Raw genomic sequence first — 16,579 nt, 5'->3', positions numbered from 1 at the left:
TGGTTTAGCTTATAATAAGAATGTATCTGGCTCAAATTTCTCATATCTTTACCATAAATCAAAAGGTAGCTGTTCTTCATGGTTTTGTTACCTTTTAAAGTAATTTTTAAGCCCTCCTCTCAAAATATACAATAATAATATTGCAGGAATACATGCAGAAGAACTTTCCCTATTGGGTGAAAATCATACACAAATATACATTATAATAGGGAAAATTGGAGGTGTGCTGACTCAGTAGCTTAATGATGCTAGAAATGGTCTCTGCTCTAGCGGTTCAGGCCCTAGCACTGTGGCGGGGTGAGCTCCTTCCACTTGCCTCAGGTTCTCCCCACCTAATAGTTTGAAAGTATGGTCTATGTGAATAGATAAACAGGTACCCCTTTTGGTGAGGAGACAAAGCTCTGTACAGGCAGTCAGATTCCTGCCAGCTTTGAACCTTCTCATTTGTGGTGCCCATTTACAAGGCAGCTCTGGTGGAGGAAGCGGGGTGGCTTGGATGGTGCTGCAGGAAAAGCCCCTGGTCATTCTTTCTGCTGTGAAGTTAGCTTGCCTTCCTGTGGTAGCTGCAGTAGCACAGTGGTTAGAATGCAATCCTGCAGGCTACTTCCGCTGACTATCGGCTGCCAGCAATTCGGCAGTTCAAGTCTGACCGGCTCAAGGTTTACTCAGCCTTTCATCCTTCCGAGGTGGGTAAAATGAGGAGCCAGATTGTTGGGGGCAATATGCCGACTCTGTGAACTGTTCAGAGAGGGCTGTAAAGCACTATGAAGTGGTATATAAGTAAGTGCTATTGCTATTGCTATACTTTGGGAAGTGTACAAGCAAGTGGGTACCACAACAGAGCTAGTAAATCGTCAGCCAAACATCTATTCTGCATAAGTACTGTAGTCTCCTGGCTAATGTAACCATGCCATACACTAATAACAACAACAACAGTAATAGCAATAAGGAAAATTTATTTCAAAATATATAAGAGAGGTTTTACAGACACATAAAAGCTTTTTCAACAAAAAAATAGGTTGAAAAGAGTACTATCTATATTTGGTCAATAAAAATACCATGCATGCAACATCAAAAAAATATGACTTTTGAAAGATGACCAGTGTCCAAGATTCTGCCATTAAAAATGTAAGCATCTTAAATACAAGGACTTTTCTGGAAAGAAACAATATCGTCCTTAAACACATTTCTACACTCAGCAACAGTAATATACTTTATTATACGAAAGGTAAGACTTTCTATGGAAAGTCTCGCCCAGCTCCAGGTGTTAAGGCAGCTACTTTATGGAGCTACCTGTGATAGAACAGTAATTTCATCCAAGCTCTGAAAATTATACAAAGCCATTTCCTTAAAGGCATAATGATGCTTCTGCCAGGAAGCCTGTCCATTCTTCTCCAGACAATCACTCAGCTTCCTTTAGGAATCGCTCAGATTCAGAAAGCCTGTATTAATACAAATACACCTGTCTGAAGGATAATAAATCCCTAGTTAGCTTGTCCTTCAAAGTGCTGAAGAATCAGAAGGCATGGAAATCATTACTGCAATCATTGTTTCCCTCATCTACGATGTAAATATGCCTTGTTAAATCAGGATGAAAAGCTGAGAGACTGGATCTATTTGCATGACTTAGCAAGTTGGAAACAGATCACCAGAAAGCTATCTACCTCATTATTATGACTTCCTTGACAGGGTTATACTCCTACAATATTTCATTCTACGCTATGAGCAGTGAGTCATGGACAATACCACAGAATTCATGGTCCCAGATTGAAGATTTGATTCGTTGCTTTCTCTCTTTCTATGGAAAGATCCTTAAGGGTTGGATATGGATGATAATGTATGTTTGTTTCTAAGACTATTTTGCTTGGCTCTCCTAATACATGATTTCGTTCACCCTGGCAGGCAAGGGATTGTAAAAGAGACATCATCCCAACATGATGATATAAGTAGAAATTGGAAATTGCACGATATCTCTAGAGATAATCTGTGAACCATGTGTAAAAATGAATCAGATTTTATGTGAAATGAGAAGAAATTGTCTTAAATTGTGGAGGGAGGAAAGATTGACAGATTCACCCATTCTTATTTGGGCCTTGGGGCTAATATACAGTGGACATCCCAGTAGCATATAAGTAAATACAAAGCAGCCTCCACTGACTTCATAGTCAAGACTGCCCCTACTGAACAAACACTGCTGAAGAAGATGTGATTTCCTGAAAGCAGGTAATATTCTGTTATAGCAAAAACAATAACATCTGCTACCACAGATGTTGATACCACATAGTAGAATTAAAATAATTATATATCACAAAACATCACTGTTAAGTTTGAGCAATGAGAGGCTGACCAGAGCATGAGTGCAACAGTACTTTATTTAACAAATAAAGGGCTGACCGTGCTTGCCACGCCTGGAACTGGCTCGCAGCAATCAGCAACCAGTTGGACCCGCAGCCTGCTTTTATAGCTGGCTGCTGGGGAGAACCAACCAATGGGAATGGGGAATATCGCCCACACAAAGTGAGTGGACCTGAGTGAGAACTCCTTGAGTCCTCAGGACATAACAATCACAGAGTAAGATAACTTTTCAGAGGATCATAGGTGAGCCAACTGCCAGATCAGTACTAGTCCACAAATGTTACCCACAGATACTTAGCATACTTGCAATTATTCTTTTAGAATAACAAATCTGAGTCATTACTACCTGTTGCTCAAGCAGTTGATGTTGAAATCCATTCATTAATGCTATCAATATGTTGTCTTTCATAATGGTTAAGAGTCCGAATTAGTTTGGGGAAAGGAGCATTCTATGGGCCCAGTTAGCTAGCACAGTCTAGGACAGGAGTCTCCAAAGACTTTTAGATTTCATTCCTCAGCCAGTCATGGGATTCTGAGAATTCTGGGAGTTGAAGTCCACAAGTCTTAAAGTTGCCAAGTTTGGTCTAAGAGAAGAGCCTTTTCTACCATGATCCCCTCACTTTGAAATATCTTACCGCTGGAGGTGAGATCTGCCCCCACCCTTTTGGCTTTTGGATGGGCATTAAAACCTGGCACTTCCAATTGGCTTAGGGCCATGATGAGAGCATGAAATGCTCTAGATCAGGGGTCTCCAACCTTGGCAACTTTAAGACTTGTGGACTTCAACTCCCAGAATTCCTCAGCCAGCTGCTGAAGAATGCTGCTGCTGCTGGCTGAGGAATTCTGGGAGTCGAAGTCCACAAGTCTTAAAGTTGCCAAGGTTGGAGACCCCTGATCTAGATGACTAGTGGATTAATAGGAAAGAATCTGCCACCATTCTGCTCTTGCTCTTAGTTTTCTAGCTTTTTATATAATTCCTGTTAATGTTCTATGTTTATGATTTTATTGTAAACAGCTCAGAGTTACTCTGGATAGTGAGACAGACAGCATATAAATGCAATAGATACATACATACACACACATATACATACATTTTACAAGCTAATGTGATTTTTTTCTAGAACTTTCCTGGGCAAAAGATAGGATGTCATCATGGATGATTAAGACTAATAGCTGCATGGCTTAAGGGGATGGAAGGATGAAACTTTGATGGAACATCAAGTGAAGGGAGCTTTCAGTAACTAAGTAAAGTTTGAGACTGCACTTTTCCAACAATCTGCTGGTACTCAGAAAAAGATTATATATGAATCAGTGCAGAAGAATTATGCTTCATTGTTATAATTTTGGAGCCTGGTTTTATTATTTTAGTCCAACCTCTGTTTGAACAGCCGCATGTATTACATGATAACCAAAACAAAACGAATTAAGTGGAACAAATCAAAATAGCAAACAATTCATCTTTAAGAAGCATGGGAAAATAACAATCTTTTGATCCAGCATCAACACTACATCAGGGAAAGAAATCTTCCTTGGAGGGGGGGCAGCAGAGACATTATTATCACAATGGTCTTGACTCCTAAGACTGTAATAGGTGTGAAATTCAAAAAAATTTCCCTACCGGCTCTGTGGGCGTGGCTTGGTGGGACTCAGTCTCTAAAAGGAAGAAGGCGGGTGGGCGTGGGCAGGACCAACTGATTCAAATTGTCCCTACCACCTCTCCTTGAATTTCACCCCGGCTGTACTTCCTTCATTATGTGCGTGTAGGAAGTAGAAAGAGTAAAGGAGGGAGGGAGAACTGTCAAAGGTAGTAAACATCACCATTTATTCTCTATTGGGATCTATCTCAGATTATCTCCTACTTTATTATCTGTCGTATGCGTAAACAAAGAAAGTTGGCAATTAGCAAGTGCTCCTTGGTTTTTCCTGATCCTCAAATGAAGAACCCTTTAACTCAGTTGCTAAACAGCAACTGAGTTAAAGGGTTCTTCATTTGAGGATCCTTGATTAGTCGCACCAGTGAAGAAAGTGCAATATTTTCATGCTGAGGACAAAATCAAAGAGTTGGGTCAACTATGTTCAATTCCTAAAGTGAGCCTAAGCAAAAGTAGCTGGGTGTGCAAGGAGAAGAATCCACACATACAGAGTATCCACCAATAAAAATCTCGGTCCTTAATCTCCCCATGAGATCTTTGGATGAGAAGCCATTCCCAAGCATCTTTTGGGTGATTGCCATCGCTGCATCTCACCACAGTGAGAGCTGAAAGACCACCGATCCTTTGCTGTTCACTTCCTTGAAATTACAGCAAAGGTTTCGCTACTGAATAGAGAATTACCGTTTCCTCATGTATAAGCCACCCCCTTTTTCCAAAATTTTCAAGCCCAAAAGTAGGGGGTTGGCATATACAAAGCAGGTACACTTTTATACGTGAAAATTGCATAAAATAATAAAGTAGGAATAAACTGGTTTTCCAGCAGTATGCTATACTTTTGTAAAAATTGTACGTGATGATACGATTACGAGTGCGGTACGCGATAGAAATGCATACGCTAGGCATCGGCCTGAATGATTCGTTCCTACTCTCGTTCCGATCGTGGGATTGCTAGCGTCGCTCGCACCGCTTTCGGCGTCATGACCAAGTTGTAGATCTAGGCGTCGAATATTGTTTCTTTGTAAATTTTCTTTCTTCATAACTTGTTTCTCTAATAAAATATTTTTTCAAAACTTCACAGTCCAAAAATTGGGGGGGGGTGGCTTATACAAAGGGGGTGCTTATACATGGGGAAAAGGAAACTGCTCTGGTAAATTTGAAAAACAAAAAAACACAAGGGGGCAGTGATTGTATACTTTCCTAACTTTCATTGCAAGTATGTTTTGGTTTATTTCTTTTTCCCCCGCCCCCTCAACAACCCCCACACGTACATATGGCAGCTGTAAACTGTAACCAGGAACACACTGAGCAGGAATAAGCTGAATAGTGTGTGCTTTAGAACAATACTGAAATGTGATAGTGACTGATATGGTGCCTTAGCTAGTTTAAAACAAGCTAATGGGAGAAAATTGACTGGGTGAAATTGCACACCAATCAGCACCATGTTTTAGACTTAAGTTTTAAATTACTATTAAGTATATATTACAGAACTAAGAAAAGAGTGGGCAAATCACTTTCTGGCAACTTATAGCGTCACCAAATAGAATTCCCTGCCAATCTGAGATAAGAAACTCTCCGTAGCGTAAGAGTAACCCGTAATATAGCTTAACATTGGCGGAGAAGAAAATATCCCAAATTCTCCCGTCTTCCAGAGATCTCCAAAAATTCTATCCCTGCCATTTTAGCTTTCTTGTTTCATTCACTGCATTCCTGGCGGAGGGAGGGAGGGAGGAGGGAGGAGGGGAAGGAAGGAAGGAAGGAAGGAAGGAAGGAAGGAAGGAAGGAAGGAAAGGAAAGGAAAGGAAAGGAAAGGAAAGGAAAGGAAAGGAAAGGAAAGGAAAGGAAAGGAAAGGAAAGGAAAGGAATGAATGAATGAATGAATGTGATCTCAGACCATCAAAAAGTTGCTGCCTTCTAACATAGTCCATCAACATAGCCTATCTCCAGGTCATGGATGCCAAGGAACCAGTATAATAAACAGTGACTAAGGGACTGAATTGAGACCAAAGCCTCAGGCTCATCCACTTTTTCTCTGCTCAACCCACTTCACAGTGTTACTGTGTGTATAAAATGAAAGTTGACCCTCATGGCTACTTTTTAAAGTTATCTTGGAGTGGGGCAGCATACACATATAAGTAATGTTAAAGTGGAGGTACACAGCAAGATGTGTGTGCACTTTTGTGTAGTCTGTAAAAAACAAAAACAAATGAGCAAACTGAGGGGAAAATGGGAGGAAACTCACTTGCAGGAAAATGTAAAAAAAAACAAAATCTGTTCTACATGACAGTGCAACCCACCAACTTCAATGGAGTTCTTCCATAAACCTAAAGCCACTTTTAAAACACACAATCAATGCTCATTCTCCACAGGACATGTCAAAAGGCCTTCCTTTTCTTAAATCTTCATTTCCTGTAGGTGAGCTTACTGTAATTGGATGACATCAGACGCTGGGTTTATGAGGAGAGGTTAGCCTTCTCAGACACAGAAACCAAAGCTATCCCTCTAAATAACCCTAGCCCTTTGTGACCTAAGCATCAAGTCGGATGTTCACTGAAAAAAGTCTGAGCTTTTGCAAGTTTTTTTCTTGGGAGTTTGTAAAAGCTCTTAAAGGAAGCTGCAGAATACTATACTTCCCCTTAAAACAAAATTAAGCCCTAAGACCCTTTTTGTGTGGATAATGCTGGAAATGTCCCTGGAAGTAATAATAATCTTAAAAAGACAAAATACTGTGCCTTGGCTGAATGGCTATGTTTAAACTTGCTTCTGAGAGAAATAGATAATTCCTTGAGGATGCTACTGTTAATTATGTGCCAACACTTTGCTGAATTCTTAGCAACCATATAGACAGATCTTCTCCAGAATAAAGCCATTGTTTTAATGCACGTTTTTATTCTGAAGGGCTCTTTCCACATCTACTGATTGAGTCCTTTTGGATTTCCAATTGTTTAGAGTTTTAGGGTACTACCCAAAAGCTAGTAAATCCTAAAGTACAGGTTCAGTGGCCACTATGCCCAGCAAAAGTAGGTATCTTTGAGGATAATGTGTGTTTGGAGGGGTGTTTGATGTACTAAATCTATACATTTTTCAAGGACCCTTTCAAATGCAGGGCCTATCATTTGGACCACATTATCTGCCTTCAGAGAAAATAACTACAGATGATTCCTGTTCTGCTATTGTCTTCTATGGAACTCTGATACATATGGAGTATTTAGAAAGTAAGTATCCAAAACCATTAGCAGGTTCATAGTGTATATTTTGCACAATTGTTTAATACATTGCCAGGTCTGTTTCATTTTAAAGGAAAGGGTACAGAAAGTCCAATATTTAAGCCTCTTTCAAGCAGAAATAAGCACCTTCTTCCCAGCATTTGGAACTACTAGTAGATATAAGATCCCAAATTTGTAGCATTCTATTAATTTAACTCTCTACCCCGAAAGTTTCTTGGAGGAAGGCCACAGTTCCTAATTCAAGGTTAGGAAAACTACTCCTCTTTGGAGGCTCTGAACTAGGGTTCTCTTGGTTGGGATGATGGAAATGAAACCCCAAACAGAATAATGAAAATTGTTCCTACGTTGTTGATGGCCATCCGTTCCAACCTGACTTTCAAGGCAACTTCTTCAATCTTACGTCCTCCTGACATGCTCAAGATTACAATATGTACAATTCCCAGCCAATTTCACTGGAAAGCCTCAAGTGATGAAAAGTTGTTCTAGGGCAGGGATGGGAAACTACGGTCTTTTATGACCTGTGGACTTCAACTTCCAGAATTCTTGAGCCAGTATGGAAGAGTTAAAGTTCACAAGTCATAAAGGGGCCATAATTCCCCACCTCTGTTCTAGGGGCTTGGAGGCAAAATTTTGGTTGGAAGGTATGAGATGAGATAAGCCCTTTATAGCAACATATGTGCCCCTCCTCCTTCAGTGGTAATCAATTATCACCTTTACTGGGTCTTTATTCATTTAATAATAAATCGCATGATTAATTATGGCCAAACATTTGAGAATCACATCATAAAGGCAAGTAGACTTGGCTATGAGCCATGGTGGTACAATGGTTAGAATGTAGTATTGCAGACTGAGTGTGCCAACTGCCAGGAGTTCGATCCTGACTGACTCAAGTTTGACTCAGCCTTCCATCCTTCTGAGGTTGGGTAAAATGAGAACCCAGATTGTTGGGGGCAATATGCTGACTCTGTAAACTGCTTAGAGAGGGCTGTAAAGCCCTGTGAAGCGGTATATAAGTCTAAGTGCTATTGCTATATACAGAATTCTTCACACCAGAACTGCCTCTCTTACATTTGCTACGAATGAATTTATATCCATGACAGAACATCAGTATGGACCATTTCTTCCATCCCTAAACTGGCTATGCTTGTTTGCTTTCGCAAGTCACACAGCTTCATCTCTTTATTATGGAGATGTTATTGATCTTCAAACTTCCAGCCATGGCTTTGAAACACATAAATGACACCAATTGTGTAGAAAAGGAAGAAAAAAAGGGGGGGAGGGTGGCGGCAAAACCAGCCTTTGTTGGTAGGTGCATGGCAATTTTTTCTTTCTGTCCTGCCATGGCATTAACTGGCTGATGTACAAGGACTGCAGAGGCGGGAGTGTTTGAAGAGTAGTTGCAATCAGGCGGTGTTCAGGACAGAAGAGTTGGGCCCTCGCTGGCGAAATCCTCTTTTCTTCACGGGCCAGAATTGCAACAGACCGCCCGATGACGCATTCCCTTCTTTGTTCTCAGGGAGATCTCAGATAAACCACCCCTATCAGCTGGAAGCATCACCTTTTAAATAATGCTTTCAGGATGCTGGTCTTAGCCTTCAGCCCGCAGTCAGAAAATAACTGGTTGACTTCCAAATGAGGAACATTAAGAGCCCAAATGGAGATGGAAAGATACTCTGGTACTCTCTCGAGTTCACTTGGACTGTAGCCTGGAGATATGCAGAGCTGGGAGGTGGCACGTAAAGCAAGTCATCTCCCTGCCCTTCCAAACTGAGATTGCCCTCTGGTTAGCAATAAAAGTCCTCTTAACTCATCCCCTGCTGCTTCCCCCCTCCCCAAATCCCTCCGCTTTAAAGAATCCTGGTCACAATCACTCTTTTTCTTTTTTTTTGTTTGCTAAAGGCCTTTTGAAGACAAGACCTTCATCCAACTGACACTTCACAGGCATCATTTCTCATTTTTATAGCTTCTGAAATTTGGGAGGGGATGGCTAATTCTGACCTCAGCTCTGGTATCTCTGTCCCCCCACTCTCCCACATGTAGTTTCTGGAGTTTCCAGGTCATGCCACGTAGATACCAAGGAATGGTTTTTCTAGAGCAGGGAGCCTTGGCAGGCTTCCTTACTTGGCATGAAAAGCTCTGGTGGAGACTACAAACACGAGCTCATTCCAGTCTTGAAATCAGCCTGCAAGCTCTTCAGGGAGGGGGTAGCTGAAGCAACTTAATGTGTCTGCACCAGGAGGACCTGGTGTACTCAAGCAATGCAACCAAAGGCATACATTAACCTGGGACAGAATGTACGGCTCGAATAACAGAGCAACCTGGGGACACCATATGCTATGAACACTAGGAAAGCTAAGCAGGTATTCTGACTGAACACGGCCCAGAAGACTCGGCCTCATGTGCAGAGATCCTTGGAGGCTGAGGAGGACATTCTAAAAAGAAAAGCACAAACCAGTGAGGAAATCACGAAACAGGCACCGCATCATCCCATGCAGTGCATCTGTCTGCTAATCCAGGTGGTAAAGGAGACCTGGATTCAGCTCTTTCTCAACCACACGGTTCTCTTGTTAGCCTACTAAGGAACACCAAGCATCCTTGTTGTAAAAATCATTCAAAATAATCCTATTGTACCTGGTGCTCTCCAGATTTATGGAACACCCGTGTCCATCTCTCGTGCTCGGAAGGATAGCAGTCTTGATAAACACAACTCAAAGGCTCCAAATTGGGCAAGATTGCTACCCAGAACATCTACCTAAACCAAAGCTATGTATCAGCATTGTCATTTAACCAGAAAATATTTGGGAGAGGCGAGGAGTAACACATGGCAGGCTGCAGAGGGAGTCCATTTCCTTTCAATTTTAGTAGTTTTCTTAACAGCCAGTAATGAGCCATCTCAACTATCCTATAATGACCCCATAATCCCCCCTGTGGAGTGGAATCTGGGCAACTGAATGGAGCTGAGTGTTTACTGGCCAGATGCCCTTCCTGTCACCAATGCAGACTTTTTTTTCCCCAGCAGATATATCCTCAGTATGCCCAAAGAGAGAAATATCTGCCTCTACCTAGGATTGAACTCACACAGCCTCCTGATTGTGAGGTGAAAACTCCACCTCTAGGCCACCACACCATTCGATGAACCACCTGACCTATAGTGCCAGAATAATGTCAATAAAGCATGGTTTGAGTCTTCTTTTTTTTAAAAAAGCAAAAATTCTAAGCCATCTCACTATTTTATCATTTTTAGAAAGCACTCCCCAGAAAAAGAACAGTGTTTTTGACCAGTGATACCATTGCATTGGGTGTATGTGTGTGTGTGTGTGTGTTTAAATACAGTCCTAAATTCTAGAAAAGGCTGTTTGCTGCTGCCACAGTCATTCGTCATCTCTAAGCAAATATAGTAGGATCATTTCAAGTGACAACTTGCAGGTTACATTCTTAGGCCTGGATGATTACACAAAAATAGAAAAAGTAGCTCTGAACCATTGCACAGGACAAGTAGCAAGATACTTTTTAATGGATAAAAGTGGTCAGGGTTACAAAAATGTCTTACAGGAGAAGTAAGGTTGCCATCTATGCCCCCTCATCTTCTATCTAAAGGATTATTATGGGGAGAGTGCAAAGTTATTGAAGACTCTTACAGAGAATGAATAAGTCCTTTTCAGAAATCCTCTTTAGACTTCGTTACGCATAATATATATGAAACTGCCATAAGGTAGTCTCCTTCTTCTATAAAGCCCACTCAATACCCACTCACAAAATAATGGGATAATACTAAGAATGTGCTCAAATCAACGATGGTTCTCCGTTTGCTGATTGCCTTGTCATCTTCTGGGCTCTGGAAAAGATCTTGTCTGTAGTACCCCCAATGCCCCAAGGAACTTATGCTTGGGTGGGGGGTAGAGCAAGGACAAGTGGAAGACGTGATATAGCAGAAGCACAGGTGCAAGTAAAGCAAACAGTGGTTCTACCAGTGATTGGGACCAGAGCCTAACCAGCTCCAACATTATCCTTGGTTACGCAAGACCACAAAAGATCATTTTTATGAGGTTAATTTTTTCTCTCCCTTTTTGCCTAGCCTGGAATTAGGGCTGAAACAAAATCGTGCAAAATAACTGATTATTATTATTTTTTTAAAGCTATCCTCAACCAGAAATTGGGAACCTTTATCTGAGGAGGCCAGATAAAATGATTTCAGCGGGTGTGCCTCAACTATCTAGCCAAAATGAAGTCCTCTCAAAAAGTGCCAAGAAATTTCAGCAGATAAAATCTTGTTATTCGGTTGGATGGAAAAAAAACATCCGAGAACGATATATATATAATCTACTAAACTCTTGGTGGGGATAGATATAAGTAGAAACAACAATATACAGACTAGGATTGTGCCAGAACTCTGAAATTTGGAACAATTCACATCATACAAAATGAACTTCACATACATTTTCGGGTGTTTTTACAACCTGCTCACTTTGGATATAGCAAACTTAAGTTTCTGACTATTTCATTCCTTCATTTGTTCAGTTTTAAGTTAAAATCAATAGTATTTCTCTCTCTCTTCCACCCCCACCCCGTCCCCATCCCTGGTGCTCTTTCCTCTATTGCTACACTAATCTCAATATATACGTTGAAAGCAGTTATGAAAGCAAGGGGAAGCCTAGCATACTGAATATACCAGTTTACCCTAAGAGCATGTGTATATAAACACACACACACACACACACACACACACACACACACACACGCACGCACAGGCTGCAGAGGGAGCTCAAGTAGACCAGTGGGCGAGCAAAGGCTCACTTGATGCAATGAAGCTCGCTAAAGGACAAGAGAGGTTACAGCTCTTTCCTCTCTCCTTTCTTGCTCGTTGTATTATTATCAATCTCTCTCTCTCTCAATATATTTCTGTTTTATCAGACACAAGACCCAGAGGCTCAGCCTCAACTGCTCAGTCTCGACTGCTTCCAAAGATCTGCAGGAGAAAAGAAAATATGTAGATGATGTCCAGGTATATGTTGAGGGCTCCAAAGATATACTCCTCTGGACTCATGGCATAGCGACGGTTGCCCATCAGGAGCTGGGTATCAAAAGCCAGGAACTAAGGAGAAAAAAGAAGACACGGGCAGTGATTAAAATGCAATCTTTGGGTGTCCAAGGCATTGGATGGAGAACACTGTAATGTTGTTCGTTCCCCAATCCTTACTCCCCAATCCCATAATTTAAGTAAGAAGGAAAGAGTTGGCAGAGATGTATGAAAAAAAAGATGTGTGCAAAACCTATCGTCCTATGCCTGGATGTTCCCAGATTCTTCTCTTAGAAGTGCAGCTAGATTTGCATCTGTGAATATTCAACTTCTTCTACCCAACTCTGCTCTTCACTATGAAGGTTCCCTTGGCTTGGCTTATAAATTGAGGATCTTCTCCAGTCATAGGCCAGCTGGAGCTCCAGTTGCAGTCAGTGACAGAGCAAGAATATGAAAAAAGAATCATCCTGTCCAGCAGATGTGTCCTGATTTCCTCTAGCCTTGTTGAACTTGGCTTAGCTTTATTGTGGTTTGTCGAAACAAGCCGTAGTGGCTAGGTTCCCACAATATGCTAAATAAAATTAAGCCACGCACTATGACTGATGGATATTTATTGGTAGGACAGAATTTAAATATTAAAATTTAAAAATGGATAGGCTATTCACTAGATTTGAATCCTAACTTTTCTTTGGGATCCCAGCTGGGCTGGGAACTTCTACTGTTCTTCTGCTTTTCCTTGCAATAAGCTTATGAGGTCTGGAAGTCTCTCTTGCTTTTCCAGTAGTTTGCCAAAGTGGCATAAAGTTGACTGGTGAGGATTCATCTGGGATAGATTAAAATTCAAGCTAGAAATGAATCTATGGGTTATATTTTACGCATTATTGTCACATCCATACAAGCTTCATGAAATGGCGCTTTTGGTTCTGCAACTACAAATGAAGTGGTATTAATCATGTCAAACTTAAGATGATTTCAATTTCAGACACTGAATGCTGCCTTTTTTTTTTTTCAGGTTTTGATCCGTTTAAGTCAGCTTTGATTCCTACCAACTGCCAGGCTGCATTCCTGAGTTTTCTTGGCAAGATTTGGGGAGTGGTTTGTTTGCCTTTACCTGCCTGTTAGAGATGAGACAGAGGGACTGGCCCTAGGTCACTTTTGTGCCTAAGATAGGACTAGTAGGTAGGACTAGAATTCACAATCCTCCAATTCCCAACCTGGTGTCTTAACCCAAATACCAACGAGCCACAATGGTGCAGTGGTTAGAGTGCAGTACCACAGGCTACTTTTGCTGACTGCCAGCTGACTGCAATTTGGCAGTTCGATTCTCACCAGGCTCAAGCTTGACTCAGCCTTCCATCCTTCTGAGTCAGGTAAAATGGGGACCCAGAATATTGGGGGCAACATGCTGACTCTGTAAACCACTTAGAGAGGGCTGTGAAAGCACTGTGAAGTGGTATATAAGTCTAAGTTCTATTGCTACTGCTATCAAACGGCTGCAAAAGCAAGCCATGGCAATTGTTGATGCTGTTTCCCCCTTGTTGCTGCTTTATCCCAGATGATATATGAGGCAGCCTTAAGTCCAAATTGTATTTTAACATCATTCCAATACCAAACCTCAAGCTAATTTTCTATTATTATTATTATTATTATTATTATTATTATTATTATTATTATTATTATATACAAAAATGACAGTATACACAGCAAACGAGATAACCATGCTGGGTTTCGTATCACAAATCACTAGTCGAACGCTTTCCAAGTGTTTAGAACTGCGTGATGTATCAGCGGATTATGCGAGCAGATCCCAGTAAGGTGGCCTTCTGCAGCTGACCAATGGTGATCTTGTCAGCGCCAATTGTTTTTAAGTGCTTGCCTAGGTCTTTAGTCACGGCACCCAGTGTGCCGATTACCACTGGAACCACCTGCACTGGTTTATGCCAGAGTCCCTGCAGTTCTATTCTCAAGTCCTGATACCTGGTTTCTTGTTTCTCATAGATTCTGCTGTCACCAGGTATGGCAATGTCGACGATCCACACTTTTTTCTTCTCCACCATCGTGATATCCAGGGTATTTGTGTTCCAAAACTTTGTCAATCTCTATTCAGAAGTCCCACATGCTCATTTTGCAAGCTCATTTTTGAGCACTTTTTCAGGCTTATGATCCCACCAGTTCTTTGCTACAGGTAGATGGTAGTTGTGAAACAAGTTCCAGTGGACCATCTGAGCAAGTGTGTTGTGATGTTGTTTGTAGTCAGTCTGAGTTATTGTCTGGCAACAGCTCAGTATGTGATCAATGGTTTCATCCAGGGGTGGGATTCAAATTTTTTAACAAACAGTTCTGTGGGCATGGCTTAGGTGGTGGCCGTAGTTTGGTGGTCATTTTATTGGCTGGGTTTGGCCAACTCAATATCACTCACATCAAGGCACGCATCTCCTCACCTGGCCTCTCATGATTGTGGGGATGCTACAACAGTCGTAAGTGTGAAAAATGGTCATAAGTCACTTTTTTCAGTGCCATTGTAACTTTGAACACAAAGTTACTCCACACAAGCAATGTACCAGCAAAGGAGGGGAAAAAACTCCAGATAAGTTCCTGAGACAGGAATTCTAGTCCTGCCAAGATTGTAATAAGGGTTAATGGAGAGGCAGTTTCTGTAAGCAACACCAGAATGTTTCCTTCCTACCTTCCTTACAGGATTAGGCCAGGAATTTCTTCTAACAACTGGTTCTCCAAACTGCTTAGTTTGTTAACAACCGGTTCTAGTGAATAGGTGAAAACTGGTAGAATCCCACCCCTGGTTTCATCATTCTTTGCAGAGTCTGCATTTGGGGTCATCAGCAGACTTTTCTATTCTGGCTTGCTTTGATTACATTCGTTCTGATGGCTTGTTCTTGGGCTGCAAAAATCAGGCCTTCTGTTTCTTTCTTCAGTGTTCCGTTGGTCAGCCATAATCAGGTCTTTTCCCTATCTACTTTTCCTTGGATCTTTTCCAAGAACTGTCCATGCAATGCTTTGTTACACCAGCTGTCAGCCCGAGTTTGCATTGCTGTTTTTCTATATTGATTCTTGGTTTGCTGCACTTTGAGCAGCTTCCTCTTGTTGACCTCCATCAAAGCTGGTTGAACACTGTCTTTCACATAATCTGCCAGAGCATGCTTCTCTTCTTCGACTGTCTGCTTCACTTGCGAAAGTCCTCTGCCACCTGCTTTTCTGGGCAAATATCGTTATTGATCAGCTAATCATAATTCACTAATCATAAAACACCCCACGGGATGCCACCTTGACATGGTGGGGGGCTTAACTGTTCCAATGAAGCTGAGAGCTGTACTGGCGGTAGTGCAAACTACCAGCAGGTCCAACCATGTCAGAGAGGTCTAGGCCAAGGAGCAGAACTGGGTGCACCCAACAACCCATGCAATGAATCATGGTGAAACACAACTGAACGAAGCCAAGACCAGCTCGGTCGTCGCCCGGGTTAACAAGGACCGCATTGGGTGTTGGGGAACCTGGGCATCGGTCAACAAATGGGCTACAGGCCATAGGTCCCATAGCTGAGCAACCAGGACATGGGCCTACAGGGCTACTGGAAGCTGAACAACCTCAGAAGCGGCAGAAATACACCATGTCAGAGAACCGCACTGTAATGAAATGCTACCACAAAGCAGAACCAGAAAAATGAGGCTACCAAAAAAGGATGTACAAGTTATGGAAACAAGAATATCCAGACTAAAGGATAACTAAATTATGATTAGCCGATCAATGACGATTCATCACTCAAAACAAAGCGCTCAGTGAATTCGAACTTGAAGAAATACCGAATAATAATAATAATAATAATAATAATAATAATAATAATAATAATATCCATCTCTTTGCTTTAGGATTGTTTCCTAAAATCCTCATTAAAGAAGCAGGACTCGCCATTCATATTTGTGGATTCATGCCATGAGCAACCCTGGGTTATCAAAGGTACAAAGTGACATGATCAGAAAGCAAGGAGAACAGCCTTTCTTTGTTTGGAATTGGAAATGGTAAGCTGGTTTATTCCAGTATTGTTGACAGGGTTACAGAAATAGGCCAGATAACCTTGTTGGCTTAAGGCACTGGCTGATATGTGTATATCTCTCCTATCGCTGAGTATTTGCGTAAGAACGACATTCAAAGGTCCAGAATCAGGAGCAGAGAAGATAAATGGAAACTGAGGGAGGGTTGGGGCCAAAAGAAGGAGAAAACCTTTTGATAGCTCAGAGAAATGCCCAGAGAACTCCACAGAAAGATTTTTTTCAGGAACCCTGACAAAAAGAGAGAAATGTTCTAGCACATAGAAG

General features: G+C 41.5%; 1 protein-coding gene and 1 long non-coding RNA gene across 5 annotated transcripts in view; one reads left to right on the top strand and one right to left on the bottom strand.

Annotated features, from left to right (window-relative positions):
* The first annotated feature begins 530 nt into the window (after positions 1-530).
* Positions 531-16,579, top strand: part of LOC148127077 (uncharacterized) — a 29,859-nt gene continuing 13,810 nt past the window's right edge. Inside the window, exon 1 of the long non-coding RNA XR_015741908.1 lies at positions 531-686. This is a non-coding gene — a long non-coding RNA (uncharacterized LOC148127077). The remainder of the gene's footprint in view (positions 687-16,579) is intronic.
* Positions 10,714-16,579, bottom strand: part of FAIM2 (Fas apoptotic inhibitory molecule 2) — a 104,017-nt gene continuing 98,151 nt past the window's right edge. For all 4 annotated transcript variants that reach the window (XM_087925253.1, XM_087925255.1, XM_087925254.1 and 1 more), the window contains one exon: positions 10,714-12,323. In XM_087925253.1, the coding sequence (XP_087781379.1) occupies positions 12,174-12,323 (150 nt within the window). In that variant the 3' untranslated portion in view covers positions 10,714-12,173. The remainder of the gene's footprint in view (positions 12,324-16,579) is intronic.

The sequence above is a fragment of the Pseudonaja textilis genome, chromosome 2, assembly GCF_049901715.1.
Source record: "Pseudonaja textilis isolate UNSWEBS1 chromosome 2, rPseTex1.2, whole genome shotgun sequence".
Lineage (NCBI taxonomy): Eukaryota > Metazoa > Chordata > Lepidosauria > Squamata > Elapidae > Pseudonaja > Pseudonaja textilis.
The sequence above is the reverse complement of the archived record's forward strand: the minus strand, read 5'-3'. Positions and strand labels throughout refer to the sequence as shown.